The 26,742-nt window shown below is 44.9% G+C and overlaps 1 protein-coding gene across 1 annotated transcript in view; it reads right to left on the bottom strand.

Annotated features, from left to right (window-relative positions):
- The window catches only part of LOC128701788 (G-protein coupled receptor GRL101-like), a 692,032-nt gene that overhangs the window by 483,690 nt on the left and 181,600 nt on the right, over positions 1 to 26,742 (bottom strand). Inside the window, exon 6 of the mRNA XM_070105094.1 lies at positions 19,304 to 19,441. Coding sequence (XP_069961195.1) covers positions 19,304 to 19,441 — 138 coding nt within the window. The remainder of the gene's footprint in view (positions 1 to 19,303; positions 19,442 to 26,742) is intronic.

The following is a 26,742-nucleotide window of genomic DNA, read 5'->3' as shown; positions in this document are numbered from 1 at the left end:
GGTATCTGCTGGCATGGGAAATCTGGAAAAACAGATGGGACGTGCAACTATGACCACCCTAGAAAATGCCATGCCCATATGACAACAGGAAAATGCAAACTCCCTTCCTGTAAGCTTTTTCACCCTGAAATGTGTACCTCTTCAGTACAGGAAAGACTGTGCTATAACTTAAATTGCCAGGCATACCATCTAAAGGGGACAAAAAGATACAAAACATCCAGGCCATGGGAAAACCTGGGTAGCCACAGCCACTCAAGAGGGAGAGGTTTTTTAGTGCCAGGAAGGAAAAAAAACTGGCAGGAAATGGAAGAAATCGTACACCAAATCCAGTCATTCCTGGAGTGGAACCACAGTCGATGGCCTCCACTCCAAACCAACAGATACAGATACTAATGCCGGAAAAAAAATCCCCCCCCCAGTACCAACAATACCACCAGTCCGATAACATTCTTCTTTGCAAATATACAGGGTCTAAAGCCAGCAACAAACAACAAAATACCTTTCATCCGTGGACTGCTTGCAGAGGCAAAGGCAATGTTCACGGCTTTCACTGAGACCCACATAAAGGATCACTTGGACAATGAAATATGGATCCCAGGTTACAACCTATACAGATGTGACAGAGTGAACAGGCAAAAGGGGGGGGGTTGGCCTGTACATTGCAGTCACTTGTTTGCACAGAACTGCTTAATGCCTCAAATGACGTAGTGGAAGTTTTAGCAGTAAAGGTCGAGAACCAAAACCTAGTCATTGTGGTAGTCTACAAGCCTCCGGATGCAACATCCTAGCAATTCCAGGAACAGCTGTTAAAAATTGACCACTGTCTGGAAAATCTTCCAGCTCCTGCACCCAACATCTTGCTCCTGGGGGATTTCAACTTAAGGCACCTAAAATGGAGGAATATAGCAAATAATATTGTTGCAGTAATAACACCAGGAGGCAGCTCTGATGAAAACTCACACTCACACGAGCTTTTAAATCTCTGCACAAAATTCAATTTAAACCAGCAAATAATAGAGCCTACTAGACTGGAGAATACACTAGACCTCATATTCACTAACAATGATGATCTGATAAGAAATGTCACCATATCAAAAACAATATACTCAGATCACAACATAATTGAGGTTCAGACATGTATGCGAGGAGCCCCAGACCGACAAAATGAGACTAGTCACGAGGGAGCATTCACCAAATTCAACTTCAATAACAAAAACATAAAGTGGGACCAAGTAAACCAAGTCCTAACCGATATAAGCTGGGAAGATATACTAAGCAACACAGACCCAAACTTATGCCTAGAACAGATTAACTCGGTGGCACTCGATGTATGCACAAGGCTTATTCCTCTAAGAAAAAGGAGGAGTAGATGTAAAATAGAAAGAGACAGGCGCTCCCTTTACAGGCGACGGAAAAGAATAACAGAGCGGCTAAAAGAGGTCAATATATCTGAAATGCGCAGGGAGACACTGGTCAGAGAAATAGCAAGCATCGAACTTAAGCTAAAAGAATCCTTTAGGAGTCAGGAATCGCGGGAAGAACTAAAAGCTATAAACGAAATCGAAAGAAACCCAAAGTATTTCTTCTCCTATGCCAAATCAAAATCGAGAACAACGCCCAGTATTGGGCCCCTACTTAAACAAGATGGGTCCTACACAGATGACAGCAAGGAAATGAGTGAGCTACTCAAGTCCCAATATGACTCAGTTTTTAGCAAGCCGCTGACCAGACTGAGAGTCGAAGATCAAAATGAATTTTTTATGAGAGAGCCACAAAATTTGATTAACACAAGCCTATCCGATGTTATCCTGACGCCAAATGACTTCGAACAGGCGATAAATGACATGCCCATGCACTCTGCCCCAGGGCCAGACTCACGGAACTCTGTGTTCATCAAGAACTGCAAGAAGCCCCTATCACGAGCTTTTTCCATCCTATGGAGAGGGAGCATGGACACGGGGGTCGTCCCTCAGTTACTAAAAACAACAGACATAGCCCCACTCCACAAAGCGGGCAGTAAAGCAACAGCAAAGAACTACAGACCAATAGCACTAACATCCCATATCATAAAAATCTTTGAAAGGGTCCTAAGAAGCAAGATCACCACCCATCTAAAAACCCATCAGTTACACAACCCAGGGCAACATGGGTTTAGAACAGGTCGCTCCTGTCTGTCTCAACTACTGGATCACTACGACAAGGTCCTAAATGCACTAGAAGACAAAAAGAATGCAGATGTAATATATACAGACTTTGCAAAAGCCTTCGACAAGTGTGACCATGGTGTGGAGATTCACCTTCCTCCTGGTACTATGCCTTCCACCCCCGTCCCCTCCCAAGTTTCTCCCTCTTCTGCCACCTCCCAGGTTTCTGCCTCTTCTGTCCCCCCCCACACTTCATCTCCAGTCCCTTACACTCTTCCCTCCCCCTCTACTTTGGTACAGTCCATTACTGTCCCAATCTTTACTCACCCTCCTCCATCTATCTCCAATATGGTCCCCCATACATCTTTGAATTAAGAAACACTTGAAGCCATTTCAGAATATATTGCAGAGACTAAACCTTCAATGGACACTGATTCACTTCCTGTTCCTTCTCTTCCCTCTCCTCCATCTTCACAACCCCATTCTTCGCAACGCTCCGTTCCTTCGCTACTTGAACATCTTCCAATGCCACCACACGTTGACTTTTCTAACCCCTCTAGTCCGTAGGTGCCTTTACCTACAGATTCCTGATATTTTCTTCATCGCCAATCATGGCCTATTTACAGTGGAATATCCGCGGCCTCGGGTAATCGGGGTGAGCTTCAGATGTTGCTTTCCAGGTTTTCCCCTGTTGGTGCTTGCTTACAAGAACCAAAATTACACTCGGCTGTTTTCCAACCTATCTCAGGCTATAATTTATTGTATTCTTCGGATCCTTTCTCAGATGGGACCTTTAATGAAAGTACCCTTCTTCTACGCAATGATATTCCGTACTGTCAACTATTTGTCCATACCTCGCTGCATTACACTGCAGCCCGTATCCACTTGAATAAGTGGTTTACAATATGTTCTTTATATCTCTCTCCTTCTCAAGCATTTTCTATCCCAGACTTTGCCTTTCTTGTTTCATCCTTACCACCACCACTTCTGTTACTTGGTGATTTTAATGCCCACCATTTCCTCTGGGGGGGGTCTCATTGTGACTCACGTGGCATCCAGTTGGAGGCTTTTCTCGCCTCTCACCCCCTCCATGTTTTAAATACGGGTACTCCCACCCATTTTGATCCTCGTACTCATACTCTCTCTTGCATCGATCTATCAGTCTGCTCTTCCTCCACTGCACTAGACTTCACTTGGTCTGTTCTACCAGACTTACATGACAGCGATCATTTTCCGATCATTCTTACTTCTCCTTCCTATTCACCACCTTTCCATAGCCCTCGCTGGCAATTTGATCGGGCAAATTGGGATCTTCACTCACACCTCACTGCTTTTAGTGAGGTTCCTTCATCCTCCATTGATGAGCTCCTACACATCTTCTCTACATCAGTTTATACCGCAGCTTCTCATTCTATACCCCAAACCTCAGGCAGGCATTCTCAGAAGTGCGTGCCTTGGTGGTCTCCTGCTTGTGCTCGTGCAGTACGTTTGAAACGTGCTGCATGGGGCAGGTACCGGTACAGTAGAACCGCTGAGAGACTTGTTGATTTTAAGCAGAAGCGTGCGATCGCTCACCATGTCATCCGTGAAGCTAAGCGCACTTGTTGGCGAGACTATGTTTCCACCATCACCTCTGCTTCTTCTATGAGTGCAGTCTGGAAAAAAGTGAGGAAATTGAGTGATAAATACTCTCCTGACCCGGCTCCTGTTCTACGGGTCACTGGTGTTGATGTAGCAAACCCTCTCGACGTTGCCATTGAACTTGGCACACATCTGGTCCGTATTTCCCGAGGGCTCCATCTATGCCCCTCGTTTCTTTCCCCAAAGTCTGCCAAAGAGTTAGTACCCTTGGACTTTTCTTCTCTCAGAGAAGAACAGTATAATGTGCCTTTTACACTTCAAGAACTGGAGGCAACGCTCTTAGCTTCCCGATCATCGGCAGCCGGGCCTGACGACATTCATATTCATATGTTGCAACATTTACATCGGTCAGCCCTTGTAGTCCTCTTACACCTCTTCAATCTTATTTGGGCACAAGGAGTTCTTCCCCAGCTGTGGAAATCTGCCATTGTTCTCCCTTTCCGCAAACCGGGTACTACAGGACATGATGCCTCCCACTATCGCCCCATCGCTCTTACTAGTGCAGTTTGCAAAGTGATGGAACGCCTCGTAAATCGACGTTTAATGTGGTATTTAGAGACACACAACAGTCTCTCCGCTAGTCAATATGGCTTTCGTAAGGGTCGTTCTACCATAGACCCCTTACTACGCTTGGATACGTATGTTCGTAATGCCTTTGCGAATAATCACTCAGTTATTGCCATATTTTTTGACCTTGAGAAGGCATATGACACAACTTGGAGGTATAATATTTTGGCCCAGGCCCATTCCTTAGGCCTCCGAGGCAATCTACCATCCTTCCTTAAGAACTTTTTAACTGACAGACATTTCCGTGTTCGAGTCAATAATGTTCTTTCCCCGGACTTCGTCCAAGCTGAAGGTGTCCCTCAGGGATGTGTTCTAAGCACAACACTTTTTCTCCTTGCTATAAATGATTTGGCCTCTGTTCTTCCACCCAATATTTGGTCATCACTCTATGTTGATGACTTCGCTATTGCTTGTGCAGGCGCTGACTGTCACCTTATTGTAGTTTCTCTCCAGCATGCGGTCGACCGTGTTTCCACTTGGGCCACCACGCATGGGTTTAAATTTTCAAGTGCCAAAACTCACCAAATTACTTTCACTAGACGCTCTGTCATCTCCGATCATCCTTTGTATCTCTATGGCTCCCGTATCCCCGAACGTGATACAGTCGGGTTTCTAGGCCTTCTCTTTGATCGTCGGTTATCCTGGAAACCTCACATTACCTCTCTGAAGGCAACTTGTCACAGCCGGCTAAACCTTCTTAAAACCCTTGCTCATCTTTCCTGGGCAGCTGATCGTCGAACTCTGCTTCGCCTACATTCAGCCCTCGTTTTATCGAAACTCGATTATGGTGACCAGATTTATTCCGTGGCCTCTCCTGCTACTCTCTCTAGCCTTAACTCTATCCATCACCAAGGATTACGTTTGTGCCTTGGTGCTTTTCGCTCTTCCCCTGTTGAGAGCCTCTATACAGAAGCAAATGTTCCATCCTTGTCTGATCGCCGTGATGCCCATTGCCTTCGTTACTATGTACGCTCTCACGATCTACACAGTCCTTCCATTTATAGAATGGTCACCGATATTAGTAGACATTCTTTATTCGTTCGCCGCCCCTGTTTGCTCCGTCCCTTTTCTCTTCGCCTACATTCACTCTTGTCTTCCCTTCAGTTACCACCTTTATATGTTCATGTAGCATCTCACTTTTCCCTACCCCCCTGGGAAGTTCCAGCTGTTCGGGTCTGTTCTTTCTCACTCCCTTGCTCGAAAACTCAACTGCCTACGGTGGCTTCCCGCTCTCTTTTTCTTGATCACTTCCACTCCCATTCTCATGCCACCGCTGTGTACACAGATGGCTCTAAGTCTTCAGACGGCGTCGGATTCGCAGCAGTGTTTCCGGACAGCGTCGTGCGGGGGCATTTACTATCTTCAGCTAGCATTTTTACTGCTGAACTGTATGCCATTCTTGCAGCACTTATTCGTATCGCATCTATGCCTGTGTCATCATTTGTGGTAGTCTCACTCCCTTAGTGCTCTACAGGCTATACGAAAATTTGATACATCTCATCCCCTAGTTCTCCGTATCCAACTTTGGCTACGCCGTATCTCTACCAAACATAAAGATATTGTTTTTTGTTGGGTCCCTGGTTATGTCGACGTACAGGGCAATGAACAGGCAGACACTGCTGCGCGGTCAGCAGTACATGACCTACCAATTTCCTATCGAGGTGTTCCATTTCTGGACTATTTTGCTGCAATAGCTACCCACCTTCGCACCCGTTGGCAACAACGTTGGTCAACTCTGCTCGGTAACAAACTTCATTCTATTAAACCGAGCATAGGTTACTGGCCGTCTTCTTGTCATCAGTGCCGAGGTTGGGAGACCACTCTCTCCTGCCTTCGCATTGGCCACACTCGTCTTACTCATGGGTATCTCATGGAGAGGCACCCTGTTCCTCTCTGTGAGCAGTGTCAAGTTCCAGTATCGATTAGCCACATTCTGTTAGACTGCCCTCTCTATCAACGAGCACGTAGAATTTACCTCCAACGTCGTCTTCGTTCTACTACTCTCTCTTTACCTTCCCTTCTTGCTGATGGACCCTCCTTTAATCCTGACTCTCTCATTGACTTCTTGACAACGACTGATTTACTCCACAAACTCTGATGATACTTTTCGCACTCCCGTCAGCCCTTTCTAGTTCAGTCTCGTGCTGCCCTTTACCCTTTCACCATCCACTACCCCGCTGTTATCCATAACCTATTACTCATCCATCTCCCTTTTGCCACCTGATGCCCTCGCTTCCTTCCTGCCCTGCAGCGCTGTATAGTCCTTGTGGCTTAGCGCTTCTTTTTGATTATAATAATAATAATAATAATCCCCTCTTTTCCTTTCTCCCCCCTTCCTCTCCCTCTAGCCCCCTTCCCACTCATTTCCATCCCCCATGACACTGGAGTCGCATGTGGACACAGTAACGTGGATTGCTAAGATGGAGGTGGTACTGGAAAACCTCATGTGCCAACATGTAAAGGACACTACCAGAGAGAGAGGAGAGGATGAACAAGCAAGACTGGACCTAGTATTCACCTAGAGTAGGGCAGATATTGAGGACATTACATATGAAAGACCCCTCGGGGCCAGTGAACACATGGTTCTGAGCTTCGAATACATAGCTACGAGTGTAGAAGGAAGCAGGAAGGGCAGGACAAATGAAGCCAAACTACGTGAGGGGGGACTACACAGGCATAAAGAATTTTCTGCACGGGGTTCAGTGGGACAGAGAACTGGCAGGGAAGTCAGTAAACGAGATGATGGAATATGTGACAACAATGTGCAAGGAAGCTGAGGAGAAGTTTGTACCCAAGGGTAACAGAAATAACGAGAGATCTAGGATAAGCCTTTGGTTCACCCAAAGGTGTAGAGGCCAAAACTAAGTGTGCTGGAGAATGGAAGAAGTATAGAAGGCAAAGGACCGAAGAGAATAAGGGAGAGAAGTCGTAGGGAGGCCCAACGACAATACGAAAATGACATGGCAGAGAAAGTCAAATCTGACCTGAAAGTGTTGTACAACCACATCAGGAGGAAAACAACAGTCAAGGACCAGGTAATTAGGTTGAGGAAGGAAGGAGAGGAGATCACAAGAAACGACTGCAAAGTATGTGAAGAGCTCAACATGAGTCAAAGAACTGTTCACAGAGGAGACTCCAGACAGACAGGTGGGGTACACCATCAAATGTTGGACACAATACATGCAACCGAGGAAGGGGTTAAGAAGCTGCTAAGCGAGCTAGATACCTCAAAGGCGATGGGGCCAGATAACATCTCACGATAACGCTTGGAATTTCGCTATTTTTTTTCACAGTGGTTGTTTTGCATATTGTGATATCATCTGTTTACTGTGATCTCATTTCATATATGCATATATACATACATATGTTAGTTAAAAATAAAAGAGGAGAGTTATTAAATGAAAAGAGTTAGAGGTATCAGGAAGCTGGAAGGAATATTTTGAGGACTGTTAAATGTTGATCAAGATAGGTAAGCTGTGATTTCGTGTATAAGGCAAGGAGGAATAACATCTTGGAGTGAGGAAGAACTAGTTGTGAGTGTTGGGAAGTTCATGGGGCAGTGAGAAGAATGAAAGGGGGTAAAGCAGCTGGGATTGATGGGATAGAAATGTTAAAAGCAGGTGGGGATATAGTTTTGGAGTGGTTGGTGCAATTATTTAATAAATGTATGGAAGAGGGTAAGGTACCTAGGGATTGGCAGAGCATGCATGGTTCCTTTGTATAAAGGCAAAGGGAGACAAAAGAGTGTGTAAAAATTATTTGGGAATAAGTCTGTTGAGTATACCTGGTGAAGTGTATGGTAGTTATTGTTGAAAGAATTAAGAGTAAGATGGAGCACAGAATAGCAGATAAACAAGGAGGCTTTAGGAAGGGTAGGGGGTGTGTGGACCAGGTGTTTACAGTGAAACATGTAGGTGAACAGTATTTAGATAAGGGTAAAGAGGTTTTAGTGGCATTTATGAATTTGGAAAATGCGTATGATAGGGTGGATAGGGGGGCAATGTGGCAAGATGTTGCAAATGTATGGAATAGGAGGTAAGTTATTGAAACAGTGAAGATTCTTTACGAGGATAGCGAGTCTCAGGACAGAGGGAGATTATTTCCCAGTAAAAGTAGGCCTTAGACAGGGATGTGTGATGTTACTATGTTTGTTCAATATATTTATAGATGGAGTTGTAAGAGAAGTAAATGCTCGGGTGTTGGCAAGAGGTGTGGAGTTAAAAGATAAAGAATCTAACACAAAGTGGGAGTTGTCACAGTTGCTCTATGTTGATGACACTGTGCTCTTGGGAGATTCTGAAGAGAAGTTGCAGAGGTTGGTGGACGAGTTTGGAAGGGTATGTAAAAGAAGAAAATTAAAATTAAATATAAGAAAGAGCAAGGTGATGAGGATAACCAAAAAATTAGTTAACGATAGATTGGATATCAGATTGGAGGGAGAGAGTATGGAGGAGGTGAATGTATTCAGATATTTGGGAGTGGACGTGTCAGCGGATGGGTCTATGAAAGATGAGGTGAATCATAGAATTGATGAGGGGAAAAGAGTGAGTGGTGCACTTAGGAGTCTGTGGAGACAAAGAACTTTATCCATAAAAGCAAAGAGGGGAATGTATGAGTATAGTTATACCAACGTTCTTATATGGGTGTGAAGCGTGGGTGATGAATGTTGCAGCGAGGAGAAGGTTGGAGGCAGTGGAGATGTCATGTCTGAGGGCAATGTGTGGTGTGAATATAATGCAGAGAATTCGTAGTTTGGAAATTAGGAGGAGGTGTGGGATTACCAAAAGTATTATCCAGAGGGCTGAGGAAGGGTTGTTGAGGTGGTTTGAATATGTAGAGAGGATGGAACGAAATAGAATGACTTCGAGAGTATGTAAATCTGTAGTGGAGGGAAGGTGGGGTAGGGGTCAGCCTGGGAAAGGTTGGAGGGAGGGGGTAAAGGAGGTTTTGTGTGCAAGGGGCTTGAACTTCCAGCAGGCGTGCATGAGCATGTTAGTTAGGAGCAAATGGAGACAAATGGTTTTTGGGACTTGATGTGCTGTTGGAGTGTAAGCAAGATAACAATTATGAAGGGATTCAGGGAAACCGGCAATCTGGACTCGAGTCCTGGGCAGCTAGTTTTCTGTTCCAGCGACTCAGTGCGGCTGTTCAGAGGGGTAATGCCTGCTGTATTTTGGGCACGTGCCCCAGCTCTGAAGAGCTGGACGAGATTTTTGCATTATAATCAGTGACAAACATGTAGCAATGTGTACTAGACATGTGTCTCACATCTCATGTGTTGTATATGCCATCTTTGTATCAACAATGTATCTCTTAAACCTTTTGTACCATATTATATAATAAAATATATCTATTGATAAAAAATAATGAAAAGATGGGGGGGTAGGGGAATTCAAATGGCTTCAGGAAGAAATCCAAATATTCTTCCTTGAAGCCTTTTTATTCACTTCTCCGAGGCTCTGGGTCCCACAATTTACACCAGAGGTGGCAACATAGCAGCACAGGTGTAGTCCCAGGCAATCTGCTTACCGTCCTTCCAGAGTAGCATAGTGGCTATATCTGGACACTTTTAACTTCCATCGGACTTCCATACTTGGGGTTCCCGTTGAGCTTGGCAACAGGCTGTGACGAGACTTATATGATGTCATTAACCTCTTCATGCCTAGCATACTTCCCTTCTGATGTATGACACACGAGACCATGAGGTCCTAATTGATCAGCTGACACGCTGCCGCAAATACACCTGTGTTTATTGAGAATCGGGGGGGGGGGGGCTAGGCGAAGAGCAACAATCCAAATGGCCTGTGGGTCGAGTCGGGTGCTCAGAGAAGAGTTGGGATTGACTAAAAGGAAATCTGAAATGTGGTGCCTTCACCGCTACGAGACTAGGTTTGTCCTTCCCTGAAGCGTTGTTGAGCATTGTGTTGGCAATTTTTCCATGACCGGTTTGTCCCATTGGGACTGTTTGTGCTCTTTGGGCAGAGCTGGTCTACTGGAAGAATCTGCAAGGGTGTCCCACATCATGGCTGCTTCAATGAACCTGGGGTCTTGAGCTCCTACTGCACCTCTCAAGCGTTCGGGGACAATATCCGTGACGAGTCCACTGGAAGCCATGCACGAGGACAGAAATGCAGGTAAAGCTACCTGCATTGCCTTGCGCACCCTTATACCTCCCAGTCGCATTGGGAGAGTTGCTTGATACCATTGCTGATCTTCCAGTGACAGATTCAGTGCCTTTTTAAAGATAGATTTCAGGAGTAATTCATATTCGCTAAGTGTTGGGTTGCTGAGAGAGGGTGCGCGCCTCAGGAAGCGAATCTTAGCAGAGTAAGACTCCCTGTGAGATGATACAGGGCATTATGGGCATCAGTATCACTTATTCTCTCTTACATTCTCTTCAGGTCATTCAGTTGGCCCTTAAGAACTCTGTCGATGGCCTGATGACCCAGTGGTACTCCCAAAAGGTTGCTCCTGGACAGAGTCGTAGTAGAGACTTCAGGAAGGATTGTTCGTGCAGCTGTGATTATTACCTGGTTGGTTGTGATGATTTCACACTTGGAGGGATTGAGGATGAGTCCTAAGGTTTCTCCATGTGTCTTCACCCGTTGTAGGTCCTCTAGCAGGGACTCTACTATATCTGCCATCATCCAGGTACAAGAAGTTGAGCTCACTGCACAAGCTGAAAGTAAGTTCTTTCACTGCCAAGCAGAAGATAAGTGGAACTAGTGGGTCACCCTGCTGAACACCCTCTGATGAGGGAATTTCATGTTCGCCAAACAAAAGAATTGAGGGTTTGCTGTGGCCAGCTGAAATGAAGGGAAAAAGACTGGGGATCTGATCTTGAACAACCGACAAGACCACATCACTTTTCACCACATTAAAGGCATTTCTAAAGTTTAGTTTGACTACGGTCTTGTCTTCTGGTAGGTCCCTGATGTAGGCCCTTGCTGCATGAACTGCAGCTTCACTGCCTTGAGAGACGCCAAAGCCCTGTTGGTGTGGCTGGAGTAAACTGGCGGCTTCTAGGCGAATGTTTCTTACTGCTGCTTTGGCAACGAGACGGCGAAGTGTGTTTCCAACCACAATGGGTCTGATAACCCCATCCTTTTTCTTCAGAGCACATAATGAGGCTCCGAAAAAGAAAGGTTTAATTTCTTCTGGGATCCGCCCAGCCAAGCAGTTGTTGACAAAAGTTAACTCAGAAGAATTGATGTAACTGTGCCGAGGACTGGATTTACCATCTCTCTGATGTGTTGTGGTCGAATATCAGAGTAACCTCCTGCTGGAAATGACACGATCTCTTTATAGACTTCTGATTCTGGCAAAATTAGTTGTTTAGTGATGGAATCTTCCTCAGGATAGTTGATGACTCTCGTGTCCCTGCTTGTCTCTTAGTGCTTTGGCTGTGGCCTCATCTGTGAGAGAAACGGTGTCGTCACTTGTCATTATTCTGATTGCTCCCACTGTGTTGCCTTCGATTTTTTTGCTAACCTGTGCGCAAATTTTCTCGTTTTCAGTGGAATTTTTCGTGGGTTTACCTCTGTGATTCTTGCAATGATGGTTCAGAGGGACACAATTATCTGTTCTTGGGTAGTTACGCGCTGCCTTGATGACTGATGCGGTTAACAATTTGCTGTGCCTTGCAGGAACTACAAGACCGACATTGCCAAACACGAGTAGGCTGCTCCAAGCCTTAATGGTGCCTCGGGCCTCTAAGTTGGTGGCACCTCCATTCAACTGCTTAAGAAGGTCTGTCAATTTCCTTGCAGCATATGGACGACCCGCTTAAAGAATGCGAGATAGGGTTCTGCTAGCAATAGATTTGAATGCCATCAGAATATCTTTGCAAGTGAGGAGGTTGCCATTGGAATTGTCATCTACCTGTGCAGGCTGTGGGCTGCTCTCTGCTGGTGGCATATGTGGTTCAGAACCCTCATTGTATGCACGAATAAGGCCGTCCCTGTTGCGCTCCCCATATTCTCCACACACCTGACATGCGCCTCTTTCATTGTTGGGTGCACTGTTTCCCTGACTTTGTGGCTGGCTAGCTGCATCATTTGTCGTAACTCAGTCTTGTGTTGTAAGCCCGGGCTGAAGTGAAAATGGCACATGGCACATAAAACGGCCTTCATAGAAAACCTGACAGCATGCTATAACAGATGGGAAAATAAAAGGACTTGGACAGATGGTTCTGTCACCGCTGGTGCAGATGCTGTCCTAGTAGACGGGAGAAGGATGGAGAAAAGCGGTCCCCCGTCCTCATGGTGGGCATGGGAGGGAGGGAAGTGTGGAGGTGGTGCGAAGAGTGATGCTGATAAGACAGGAGAGGAGGAGGGGTGAGGACCTGGGGAGGCAGGCCTGACCGAGTTGCGCACTCACTGCCTCCCACGACACATCACTGCTCAACACTATACAATATGCATAGCCCCCGCTATAAACAACACACCGCTATACACTACACACACGGTGCACAAACACTCCATTATCGAAACGAGACTACAAGATGTATGTACGCCTGTTTGGGGAAAGGGAAGCGGGAGGGGGGTAAACACAGTTTTACCTCTCATCCTTTGCCTCCTTCATGTTGCTCACCTCCCCATAGGTGACAGTTATGTATCCTCTCTCACTGGTTTCACGAATGCAACACTTTTCTTGATTCTGAAGGTAGAAAGGAAATGCAGAGTCTTCATACCCCTGTCAAAGCGAGCTTCAGGTATTCACACACCAGCCAGTTGATGATAATCCTGGTAGGTGCTCTAGATTGGAAGATATTGTGCCAAAACCGCAGAGATGGATGCCCACAGCATCTTTCTGGCAGAGTTGCCATATTTGTATATTATTGTAACCACGAACGAGTGGTATTGATCAGTAACAACATCACGCTAGCCAAGGATTCGAACCCATCTTGTACTGGCTTGCCACTGTGAGCAAGAACCACATGATGCCTTAAACCACAGAACCACCCAATCCTACAAGAACGAAGCACCCAGCACGAAACACCCAGCCAAGCTAGGTGTGTTACTCTTGGTGCCAAATAGGCAGAACTTGCCATCTTGGCTTAAATAGCAACGCTCATCTTGCCATATAAGACAAGCGAAAATTTGTGTATGCAATAATTTCTCCAAAATCATTCTGAACCTAACGAAAAAAAAATATATTTCACTGTGTTTACTTAGTATTAAATTACTGTAAACAAATCTTGCTTGATGTTGGTGAGGGGCTCTTGATTTAGGGAATTGGATCTGTGCTCCAGTTCCCCGAATTAAGCCTGAATGCCTTCCACATCCCTCCCCCCAGGCGCTGTATAATCCTCCGGGTTTAGCGCTTCCCCCTTGATTATAATAATAATGTAAACGAATCTAAAATATATTTAGTTGGGTTAGGCTAAAATAAATTGCCCTTGTTATAATAAGGTTAGGTAAGTTTTCTAAGTTACTTTTGGTGAAAAATTATAAATTTTTACATCAACATTAATGAAAAAAATATATCTTTAAACGTATAAGATAAAATTTTAGAAAGGACTTAATTTTAAATGAGTTCTTGCTAATTGACCAGTTTTACATATTCGGCACGACATATATATATATATATAATCTTCCTGAAATTCGTAAATGTTGATGTTTTTCAACATCAGTTTCAACATTACTAATTTTGGCTATAAAATCAGGTAATGTTTGTCAGGAAACAGAACAAGTGTTTCCTGACGTGCGTCTTATATGATGATCCACAGCTGGAACTTTTGGTTATCTGACCGAGACCTTCCACTGGCTTACCAGTCCACTTCAAAAATTATCGTTTTGATTGTAACCAATTAATTATAATAATAATTTAGCTATTAGAGTAATTATTTCGTATTTATGTAAATTGTCAATTTTTATTGACAAGTGTCAGAATGTTTTTTTATATATATATTTTTCAGTGTTTTTCGAAGTTTCAAAAAATTATGTAATGGAAATGTAAGTTAATTCATTTTAACAATGTAGAAATGTTGCAATGGTGCAGAAATGTTGCAGTGGTGCAGAAATGTTGCGACGATGCAGAAATGTTGCAGTGACGCAGAAATGTTGCGACGATGCAGAAATGTTGCGACGATGCAGAAATGTTGCACTGCAGAAATGTTGCAGTGATGCAGAAATGTTGCAGTGATGCAGAAATGTTGCACTGCAGAAATGTTGCAGTGATGCAGAAATGTTGCAATGCAGAAATGTTGCAGTGGTGCAGAAATGTTGCAGTGGTGCAGAAATGTTGCAATGGTGCAGAAATGTTGCAGTGGTGCAGAAATGTTGCAATGATGCAGAAATGTTGCAATGACGCAGAAATGTTGCAGTGATGCAGAAATGTTGCAGTGATGCAGAAATGTTGCAGTGATGCAGAAATGTTGCAGTGATGCAGAAATGTTGCAGTGATGCAGAAATGTTGCAGTGACGCAGAAATGTTGCAGTGACGCAGAAATGTTGCAGTGATGCAGAAATGTTGCAGTGACGCAGAAATGTTGGTGATGCATAAATGTTGCAGTGATGCAGAAATGTTGCAGTGACGCAGAAATGTTGCAGTGACGCAGAAATGTTGCAGTGACGCAGAAATGTTGCAGTGATGCAGAAATGTTGGTGATGCATAAATGTTGCAGTGACGCAGAAATGTTGCAGTGATGCAGAAATGTTGCAGTGATGCAAACATGTTGCAGTGACGCAGAAATGTTGCAGTGATGCAGAAATGTTGCAGTGACGCAGAAATGTTGCAGTGACGCAGAAATGTTGCAGTGATGCAGAAATGTTGCAGTGACGCAGAAATGTTGCAGTGATGCAGAAATGTTGCAGTGATGCAAACATGTTGCAGTGACGCAGAAATGTTGCAGTGATGCAAACATGTTGCAGTGACGCAGAAATGTTGCAGTGATGCAGAAATGTTGCAGTGATGCAAACATGTTGCAGTGACGCAGAAATGTTGCAGTGATGCAGAAATGTTCCAGTGATGCAGAAATGTTGGTGATGCAGAAATGTTGCAGTGATGCAGAAATGTTGCAGTGATGCAGAAATGTTGCAGTGACGCAGAAATGTTGCAGTGACGCAGAAATGTTGCAGTGATGCAAACATGTTGCAGTGACGCAGAAATGTTGCAGTGATGCAGAAATGTTGCAGTGATGCAGAAATGTTGCGGTGATGCAGAAATGTTGCGGTGATGCAGAAATGTTGCAGTGACGCAGAAATGTTGCAGTGACGCAGAAATGTTGCAGTGATGCAAACACGTTGCAGTGATGCAGAAATGTTGGTGATGCAGAAATGTTGGTGATGCAGAAATGTTGGTGATGCAGAAATGTTGGTGATGCAGAAATGTTGGTGATGCAGAAATGTTGCAGTGATGCAGAAATGTTGCAGTGACGCAGAAATGTTGCAGTGACGCAGAAATGTTGCAGTGATGTACAAATGTTAGTGATGCATAAATGTTGCAGTGACGCAGAAATGTTGCAGTGACGCAGAAATGTTGCAGTGACGCAGAAATGTTGCAGTGATGCAGAAATGTTGGTGATGCAAACATGTTGCAGTGACGCAGAAATGTTGCAGTGATGCAGAAATGTTGCAGTGATGCAGAAATGTTGCGGTGATGCAGAAATGTTGCGGTGATGCAGAAATGTTGCAGTGACGCAGAAATGTTGCAGTGACGCGGAAATGTTGCAGTGATGCAAACACGTTGCAGTGATGCAGAAATGTTGCAGTGCAGAAATGTTGGTGATGCAGAAATGTTGGTGATGCAGAAATGTTGGTGATGCAGAAATGTTGGTGATGCAGAAATGTTGCAGTGATGCAGAAATGTTGCAGTGACGCAGAAATGTTGCAGTGATGCACAAATGTTAGTGATGCATAAATGTTGCAGTGACGCAGAAATGTTGCAGTGATGCAGAAATGCTGCAGTGATGCAAACATGTTGCAGTGACGCAGAAATGTTGCAGTGACGCAGAAATGTTGCAATGACGCAGAAATGTTGCAGTGATGCAGAAATGTTAGTGATGCAAACATGTTGCAGTGACGCAGAAATGTTGCAGTGACGCAGAAATGTTGCGGTGATGCAGAAATGTTGCAGTGACGCAGAAATGTTGCAGACGCAGAAATGTTGCAGTGACGCAGAAATGTTGCAGTGACGCAGAAATGTTGCAGTGACGCAGAAATGTTGCAGTGATGCAAACATGTTGCAGTGATGCAGAAATGTTGCAGTGATGCAGAAATGTTGCAGTGATGCAGAAATGTTGCTGTGATGCAGAAATGTTGCAGTGACGCAGAAATGTTGCAGTGACGCAGAAATGTTGCAGTGACGCAGAAATGTTGCAGTGATGCAGAAATGTTGCAGTGATGCAGAAATGTTGCAGTGACGCAGAAATGTTGGTGATGCAGAAATGTTGCGGTGATGCAGAAATGTTGCAGTGATGCAGAAATGTTGCAGTGATGCAGAAATGTTGCAGTGACGCAGAAATGTTGGTGATGCAGAAATGTTGCGGTGATGCAGAAATGTTGCGGTGATGCAGAAATGTTGCAGTGATGCAGAAATGTTGCAGTGACGCAGAAATGTTGCAATGACGCAGAAATGTTGCAGTGACGCAGAAATGTTGCAGTGACGCAGAAATGTTGCAGTGACGCAGAAATGTTGCAGTGATGCAGAAATGTTGCAGTGACGCAGAAATGTTGGTGATGCAGAAATGTTGCAGTGACGCAGAAATGTTGCAGTGACGCAGAAATGTTGCAGTGATGCAGAAATGTTGCAAACATGTTGCAGTGATGCAACGCTTGTGTTAACGCTATCGGTCTGTAGTTCTTTGCTATTGCTTTACTGCCCCTTTTGTGGAGTGGGGCTATGTCTGTTGTTTTTAGTAACTGTGAGACGACCCCCGTGTCCATGCTCCCTCTCCATAGGATGGTAAAAGCTCGTGATTGGGGCTTCTTTCAGTTCTTGATGAACACGGAGTTCCATGAGTCTGGCCCTGGGGCAGAGTGCATGGGCATGTCATTTATCGCCTGTTCGAAGTCATTTGGCGTCAGGATAACATCAGATAGGCTTGTGTTAACCAAATTCTGTGGCTCTCTCATAAAAAATTCATTTTGATCTTCGACTCTGTCTTGTTAGCGGCTTGCTAAAAACTGAGTCATATTGGGACTTGAGTAGCTCACTCATTTCCTTGCTGTCATCTGTGTAGGACCCATCTTGTTTAAGTAGGGCCCAATACTGGACGTTGTTCTCGACTTTGATTTGGCATAGGAAAAGAAATACTTTGGGTTTCTTTCGATTTCATTTATGGCTTTTAGTTCTTCCCGCGATTCCTGACTCCTATAATATTCCTTTAGCTTAAGTTCGATGTTTACTATTTCTCTGACCAGTTACTCCCTACGCATTGCAGATATATTGGCTTCTTTTAGCCGCTCTGTTATTCTTTTCCGTCGCCTGTAAAGGGAGCGCCTGTCTCTTTCTATTTTACATCTACTCCTCCTTTTTCTTAAAGGAATATACCTTGAGCATACATCGAGTGCCACAGAATTAATATGTTTTAGGAATAAGTTGGGGTCTGTATTGCTTAGTCTATCTTCCCAGCTTATATCATTTAGGACTTGGTTTACTTGGTCCCACTTTATGTTCTTGTTATTGAAGTTGAATTTGGTGAAGGCTCCCTCGTGACTAATCTCATTATGTCGGTCTGGGGCTCCGCGCATACATGTCTGAACCTCAATTATGTTGTGATCCGAGTATATTGTTTTTGATATGGTGACATTTCGTATCAGATCATCATTGTTAGTGAAGATGAGGTCTAGTGTATTTTCCAGTCTAGTAGGCTTTATTATTTGCTGGTTTAAATTGAATTTTGTGCAGAGATTTAAAAGCTCGTGAGTGAGTTCTCGTCAGAGCTGCCTCCTGGTGTTATTACTGCAACAACATTATTTGCTATATTCCTCCATTTTAGGTGCCTCAAGTTGAAATCCCCCAGGAGCAAGATGTTTGGGGCAGGAGCTGGCAGATTTTCCAGACAGTGGTCAATTTTTAACAGCTGTTCCTGGAATTGCTGGGATGTTGCATCCGGAGGCTTGTAGACTACCACAATGGCTAGGTTTTGGTTCTCGACCTTTACTGCTAAAACTTCCACTACATCATTTGAGGCATTAAGCAGTTCTATGCAAACAAGTGACTCTGCAATGTACAGGCCAACCCCCACCTTTTGCCTGTTCACTCTGTCGCATCTGTATAGGTTGTAACCTAGGATCCATATTTCGTTGTCCAAGAGATCCTTTATGTGGGTCTCTGTGAAAGCCACGAACATTGCATTTGCCTCTGCAAGCAGTCCACGGATGAAAAGTATTTTATTGTTCGTTGCTGGCTTTAGACCCTGTATATTTGCAAAGAAGAATGTCATCGGACTGGTGGTTCTGGGGGGGGACTTTTTTTCCGGCACTAATATCTGTATCTGTTTGGAGTGAAGGCCATCGACTGTGATTCCATTCCAGATGGGGCATTAAATCTCTCTCAGTAATGATTTACTGGTTCATTATTGGGCATTAGATCTCCCACAGCAATGATCTACTGGCCCATGATGGGGCATTAAATCTCTCGCAGTAATGATTTACTGGTTCATTATTGGGCATTAGATCTCCAACAGTAATGATCTACTGGCCCATGATGGGGCATTAAATCTCTCTCAGTAATGATCTACTGGATCATTATTGGGCATTACATCTCCCGCAGTAGTGATCTGCTTGTCCATTATGGGGCATTAAATCTCTCGCAGTAATGATCTACTGGTCCAAGATGAGGCACTACGAGAGTAGGCCTACCTGATTTCCTGGTGTAGGTGCTGTCAGTTATGGTGAGAGTAGGCCTACCTGACTTCCTGGTGTAGGTGTCACAGTTGTGGTGTGAGAGTAGGCCTACCTGACTTCCTGGTGTAGGTGCTATCAGTGGTGTGAGAGTAGGCCTACCTGACTTCCTGGTGTAGAAGGTGTCACAGTTGTGTTCGTCATCACAGTGGAGACAGTCACACTGGGAGTCACAGACGTTACCCACAGAGATACACTGATTGTTACCACACTGGAACTGTCGGTCTTCACACTCTCCACCTGACAGGAAGAGAAACAATGAAAGTTACTGCCTGACTGGAGGATAGAGAGGATTTTACTGACTGACTGAGAGGACAGAGAGGATTTACTGCTTGACTGAGAGGATACAGAGGATTTTACTGCCTGACTGAGAGGACAGAGAGGATTTACTGCTTGACTGAGAGGATACAGAGGATTTTACTGCCTGTCTGAGAGGACAGATAGGATTTACTGCCTGACTGAGAGGACAGAGAGGATTTACTGCTTGACTGAGACCTAAAATAGGATTAAATCAAAGACATACTTGGTTATAGACCTGGAAGAAAACGAGGACGTAGTTAGTGAAATCTGGTGGAAAATATTGAATGGAGGAGGAGAAAGTATACATTATGAAGGGAAGGGAGAGAGAAGTTATTCTCTAATGGGAAATAGATAAATTTTTTTTTAAATTCAAGACAGAAAGAGGTTTATGAAGGGAAGGAAAAGATAGATGGGGAACAAAGAAGAGGTAGAGGAAAATACTAAATAGGTTAGGTTAGGTTAGGTTAGGTTAGGTTAGGTTAGGTAAGGTTAGGTAAGGTTAGGTAAGGTTAGGTTAGGTTAGGTAAGGTAAGGTAAGGTTAGGTTAGGTTAGGTAAGGTAAGGTTCGGTAAGGTTAGGTAAGGTTAGGTAAGGTTAGGTAAGGTTAGGTAAGGTTCGGTAAGGTTCGGTAAGGTTCGGTAAGGTTAGGTAAGGTTAGGTAAGGTTAGGTAAGGTTAGGTAAGGTTAGGTAAGGTTAGGTTAGGTAAGGTTAGGTAAGGTTCGTCAGAAAACAGAAGTGTTTCCTGACGCTGGTCTTAGTCACATGATGACCCAGAGTTGGAGCTTTCGGTCAGCTGACCAAAAGCTCCAACTTCATAATGAATTTAAGAAAGGAGAGGAGAATAGCCAACCAGACATAACATATAAATAATTAAATCAAAATTACTTAAATAATTTTAAGAATTACACAAAATTCCTGTTAGTTTGTATTATCAAAACTAATTCCTTGATTAGCAGTGAAAATTAATTGTGAGAATATTTTTGTCAAAGGTTCACGAAATCGTAATCACGCGATTGCAAACAAACCACGGGTGGGGTTAGAACCCGCGATCAGAGTCTTAAAACCCCAGACTGTCACAGTGATGGCCTATGCTAATATTCCTATGGTGTATAAATATACTTAGCTGGACGAATCTTATTGTAGCCAGCTGGTCCAGTGGTTAACGCGTCGGTCTAGAGTATTGTGACACTGATCGCGGGTTCTATCCCCACCGGTGGTATGGTTTCTTTCGTTACTAGGTTTGGGTTTGAGAAGGACGTGTCTAGTATAGGCCAGTAGGCCTCCTTCAGTGTTCCTCCTTTCCTTATGTTCTTATGGTAGTATATTGTAGACTATTAGCGCCGTTTTAGCATATTTTTTTCTATATTTGTTAATATCTTCTATCTTTGTCGTGTTTACTCCTGCTTACTACCTTCCCCACTGCTACCTTCTACCTCCACTGCTACCTTCTACCTCCACTGCTACCTTCTACCTCCACTGATGCCTTCTACCTCCACTGCTACCTTCTACCTCCACTGCTAACTTCTACCTCCACTGCTAACTTCTACCTCCACTGCTACCTTCTACCTCCACTGCTACCTTCTACCCCCACTGCTACCTTCTACCCCCACTGCTACCTTCTACCCCCACTGCTACCTTCTACCTCCACTGCTACCTTCTACCTCCACTGCTACCTTCTACCTCCACTGCTACCTTCTACCTCCACTGCTACCTTCTACCCCCACTGCTACCTTCTACCCCCACTGCTACCTTCTACCTCCACTGCTACCTTCTACCCCCACTGCTACCTTCTACCTCCACTGCTACCTTCTACCCCCACTGCTACCTTCTACCTCCACTGCTACCTTCTACCCCCACTGCTACCTTCTACCTCCACTGCTACCTTCTACCTCCACTGCTACCTTCTACCCCCACTGATACCTTCTACCTCCACTGCTACCTTCTACCTCCACTGCTACCTTCTACCTCCACTGATACCTTCTACCTCCACTGATACCTTCTACCTCCACTGCTACCTTCTACCTCCACTGCTACCTCCACTACTACCTTCTACCCCCACTGATACCTTCTACCTCCACTGCTACCTTCTACCTCCACTGCTACCTTCTACCTCCACTGCTACCTTCTACCTCCACTGCTACCTTCTACCTCCACTACTACCTTCTACCTCCACTGCTACCTTCTACCTCCACTGCTACCTTCTACCTCCGCTGCTACCTTCTACCTCCACTGCTACCTTCTACCTCCGCTGCTACCTTCTACCTCCGCTGCTACCTTCTACCTCCGCTGCTACCTTCTACCTCCGCTTCTACCTTCTACCCCCACTGCTACCTTCTACCCCCACTGCTACCTTCTACCCCCACTGCTACCTTCTACCTCCACTGCTACCTTCTACCCCCACTGCTACCTTCTACCTCCACTGCTACCTTCTACCCCCACTGCTACCTTCTACCTCCACTGCTACCTTCTACCTCCACTGCTACCTTCTACCTCCACTGCTACCTTCTACGTCCACTGCTACCTTCTACCTCCACTGCTACCTTCTACCTCCACTGCTACCTTCTACCTCCACTGCTACCTCTACCTCCACTGCTACCTTCTACCTCCACTGCTACCTCTACCTCCACTGCTACCTTCTACCTCCACTGCTACCTTCTACCTCCACTGCTACCTTCTACCTCCGCTGCTACCTTCTACCTCCGCTGCTACCTTCTACCTCCGCTGCTACCTTCTACCTCCGCTGCTACCTTCTACCTCCGCTGCTACCTTCTACCCCCACTGCTACCTTCTACCCCCACTGCTACCTTCTACCCCCACTGCTACCTTCTACCCCCACTGCTACCTTCTACCCCCACTGCTACCTTCTACCTCCACTGCTACCTCTACCTCCACTGCTACCTTCTACCTCCACTGCTACCTTCTACCTCCACTGCTACCTTCTACCTCCACTGCTACCTTCTACCTCCACTGCTACCTTCTACCTCCACTGCTACCTTCTACCCCCACTGCTACCTTCTACCCCCACTGCTACCTTCTACCTCCACTGCTACCTTCTACCTCCACTGCTACCTTCTACCTCCACTGCTACCTTCTACCTCCACTGCTACCTCCACTACTACCTTCTACCTCCACTGCTACCTTCTACCTCCACTACTACCACTACCACCTCCTGGCCTATATATACTCCCTCCTCTTCTTTTCGTTAGTGTGACTGTGTAAATGGTCCAAGTCGGACCGAAACGTCGTCGTCAGCTTCTCTCTTCTATGTGCAGGTTATTTGTGTATCGTTCCAGTCACGGTATTGTGCCTTTTTGTTATTTATTTTTATATAAACTGAAAAAGAACGTGAACTAAAGTAAATGGTATACCAATCGTCGTGAGGCCGCGTGGATGTTAAGGGCACATTACAGCTCATTGCACAAAGGTTAACCAAAATACAACGACGCTTCGGTTCGACTTGGACCATTTACAAAGTCACACGTCGTAAGCTCCTCTCTATGTGCGGGTTATTTGTGTATTGTTCCAGTCAGTGTATCGTGCTTTTTTCTTCTTAAGGATAACGCAATTTAAGTCAAACACTGAGACTTAGTTCTGATCAGACACGAAATTCTCCAGTTATTTCTTCGGATACAAATTTCTGGTCAGTCCAAGGAAATGTAGTCTACTAACCCCTCTCTCTCTTGCCTTACTGCTGTCACCCTGAAACCGTGTTGGCTGTCGTTGATCAGCTCCTTCCTTTCTAGGTGTTCCACCACTCTTCTCCTGATAATCTTCTCCATGACTTTGCATACTATACAAGTCAATGGCACTGGGACTTGGGACTACATTTGCTGTCTCTCGTAACTTAGGTAGTCGCCCTGTTTCGATAGATGTGTTGAATACTGTTGTTAGTGATACACATAGCGCCTCTGCTCCCTCTCGCAGGACCCATGGAGAGATGTTATCCAGCCCCATCGCCTTTTTAGGTATCTAGCTCGCTTAGCAGCCTCTTCACTTCTTCCTCGGTTGTATGTATTGTGTCCAGCACTTGGTGTACCCCACCTCTGTCTTTCTGGAGTCCCTTCTGTCTCCTCCGTGAACACTTCTTTGAATCTCATATTGAGTTCTTCATATGCTTCGCAGTCGTTTCTTGATCTCTCCTCCTTTCCTCAGCCTGATTACCTGGTCCTTGACTGTTGTTTTCTTCCTGATGTGGTTGTATTACAGCTTCGGGTCAGATTTGGCTTTCGCTGCTATGTCATTTTCATATTGTCGTTGGGCCTCCCTTCTTACCTGTGCATATTCGTTTATGACTTTACAACTGCTCTCCTTATTCTCCTGGGTCCTTTGCCTTCTATACTTCTTCCATTCTCTATCACACTTGGTGCTGACCTCTCTACACCTTTGAGTGAACCAAGGGCTCATCCTGGCTTTCTCGTTATTTCTGTTACTTTTGGGTACAAACTTCTCAGCTTCCTTGCATATTGTTGTCACATATTCCATCATCTCGTTTACTGACTTCCCTGCCAGTTCTTTGTCCCACTGAACTCCCGTGTCGGAAATTCTTCATGCGTGTAGTCCCCTCTCTTGTAGTTTGGCTTCATTCGTCCTGCCCTGTGTGTGTGTGTGTGTGTGTGTGTGTGTGTGTGTGTGTGTAAACATTATCTCAGCAGTCCACAACAGGATTCGAATCTACACACTGAATCTGAGTACACAGTACTTTCGCCACTCGGCTAAATCCTAATAGGTATGGACGCCTAGCCGAAGCAAGGAGTAGTTTCTCATACCTCAGAGCACCAGGTTAGTGTTAAGTTATTTCATCTTATACTGTCACATGCAGTCAACTTCGAATGTTTAACAGTTCGCAAATGAGCAAAATTATTTACAAACATTATCTCTCAGTCCAGAACAAGATTAGAATTTGTGCACTTTGTATCAAAGCATGCAGTACCTTCGCCACAGCCAGACCCAGGCAAATATGAACGCCTTGTCCATATTTGATGGGGTCAATGCTGAGCTGGACCTAGCAGGCTCTCTCCTGTTAACTACTTTCCGGGTGTGGGAGACAATGGCTTCGTGGACTGAGTCGTGGTAGCGTAGGTGGGAGGAGTATGGATTTCGGTTGGAGTTGGGTTGGATTGGGTGGTGACCTTTAAAAGCAGAAGTCGTAAAAGTCCCTCCCTCCCTCCCCGCGCAAAAAGCAGGGTAGGAAGCCTGAGTTGGGAGGCTGTGTATGTAGGAGGAAGTACAGGGTTGTATAGAAACTGGAAGAGTTTGAGAGGGTTGTGTTGTCGTCTGAAAGTCTGGTCGTGGTAAGTTGTCCAAGGGTCTTGGTAAGTCTCTAGTTAGTCGATCTGTCGTCGAGCTGGTTCCAGCTCGACGACAGTGGAGCTGGCGTGGAGACTTTCAGGTAGTGAAGTCCTGCCACTCCACGTCCAGCACTTTACGTAATCACAGTTCAGGAGTCACTGGAGCTTCAAGTCACTTTTCCTGGCAGCCAGAGAGAAAGCAAATGTTTTGTATATCAGGAGTGACTCTCCATTTTTCCCGAAAACTGTATTCAACTGAAGAATCCTGATGTGTAACGGAATGAAGATACCTAACTATTGCAGACGAGTCTTAATTTTCGACATTAAGACAGAATTATGGAGCATGAAATTTCAGTGGAATATGGGTGAGTGAGCTCCGCCTCGCTGGGACAACTCAGGAACCGTAATGATCGTAGAGTTACCGGCAATACATTGGGTAAAGGGACACACGTACAGCTAATGCGACATTTTATTGTGGCAACGTTTCGCTCTCCAGGAACTTTGCAGAGCCTAACAACATACAATTAGCTGGGACAATAATGAAAATTTGCACATATTGGACATACATCAAAGATAAACAATGAAACAGCCCTAATTGAAACAAAATACAATATCAACACTTTGACAGGGAAATGGATTCCTGATGTAGTTGGAAAACTCGATATAAAAAATACATCCCAGGTTTACACCTGATATTCCAACGACCTTATTACTCGCCGGTGGATGAAGGCACAAAGGCAGTATAATGCGTTCCTTTATTGGTAATAAATCTCATTGTAAACTCCACACAGCTGCTGTTGTGAAAACACAAGCAGTTATTAGTTGTGCCTTGTCAGGTTCGTCTGGTGCTTACCTAGTCAACCAGACTGTTCATGCTGGTAGCCAGCTGACCCACATATCCATAACAGCCTGGTGAAAGTACTTATCCAATTTCCTCTTGAAGGCTTCTACACTTGTCCCAGCAGTGTTTCTGATATCTTCTGGAAAGATGTTGATATAGTGTTCCTTTATTGTGCCCACTGCACCCCTTCTTTACTCACTCCAGTATGTAGTTATGACAATATACATGGTGGCCTGGTGGCTAAAGCTCCCGCTTCACACACGGAGGGCCCGGGTTCGATTCCCGGCGGGTGGAAACATTTCGACACGTTTCCTTACACCTGTTGTCCTGTTCACCTAGCAGCAAATAGGTACCTGGGTGTTAGTCGACTGGTGTGGGTCGCATCCTGGGGGACAAGATTAAGGACCCCAATGGAAATAAGTTAGAGAGTCCTCGATGACGCACTGACTTTCTTGGGTTATCCTGGGTGGCTAACCCTCCGGGGTTAAAAATCCGAACGAAATCTTATCTTATCTTACAGATTTAGGATAAGGCCTTCAAGTATTTTCCAGGTATATATTATCATGTATCTCTCTGCTCCAGTGAGTACATATTTATTGCTTGTATGCGGACCGTAAACGATCTCTGTACCTGTTCCATTTCTCCTGAACGGGGCCGTCAACACTGAACAATAATCCAAACGAGAGAGCACAAGTGATTTGAAAAGTGTCACCAGAGGTTTTATTTTCCTTGTTGTTATGACGATGATCTTATTATGTTCTTTGAGAGGAAGATCAGCTGCTTAATTATTCCTGATTCTTTCATGTGTTCCTTAAGTATGTATAGGAAACGTAGTGACGAGAAGAGTCAGGAGACATGTTGATACACAGATCAACAAGCTTCCTGGCAAGAGCCTCGGTTAAGATTTCGTTCAGGTTTTTAGCCCCAGAGGGTTAGCGATCGAGGATAATCCAAGAAAGTCAGTGCGTCGTCGAGGACTGTCTAACTTATTTCCATTGTGGTCCTTAATCTTGTCCCCCAGGATGCCACCCACACCAGTCCACTAGTACCCAGGATGCCACCCACACCAGTCCACTAGTACCCAGGATGCCACCCACACCAGTCCACTAAC

This window comes from Cherax quadricarinatus, chromosome 96, assembly GCF_038502225.1.
Source record: "Cherax quadricarinatus isolate ZL_2023a chromosome 96, ASM3850222v1, whole genome shotgun sequence".
Classification (NCBI taxonomy): domain Eukaryota; kingdom Metazoa; phylum Arthropoda; class Malacostraca; order Decapoda; family Parastacidae; genus Cherax; species Cherax quadricarinatus.
This window is presented reverse-complemented; position numbering and strand designations above follow the sequence as displayed.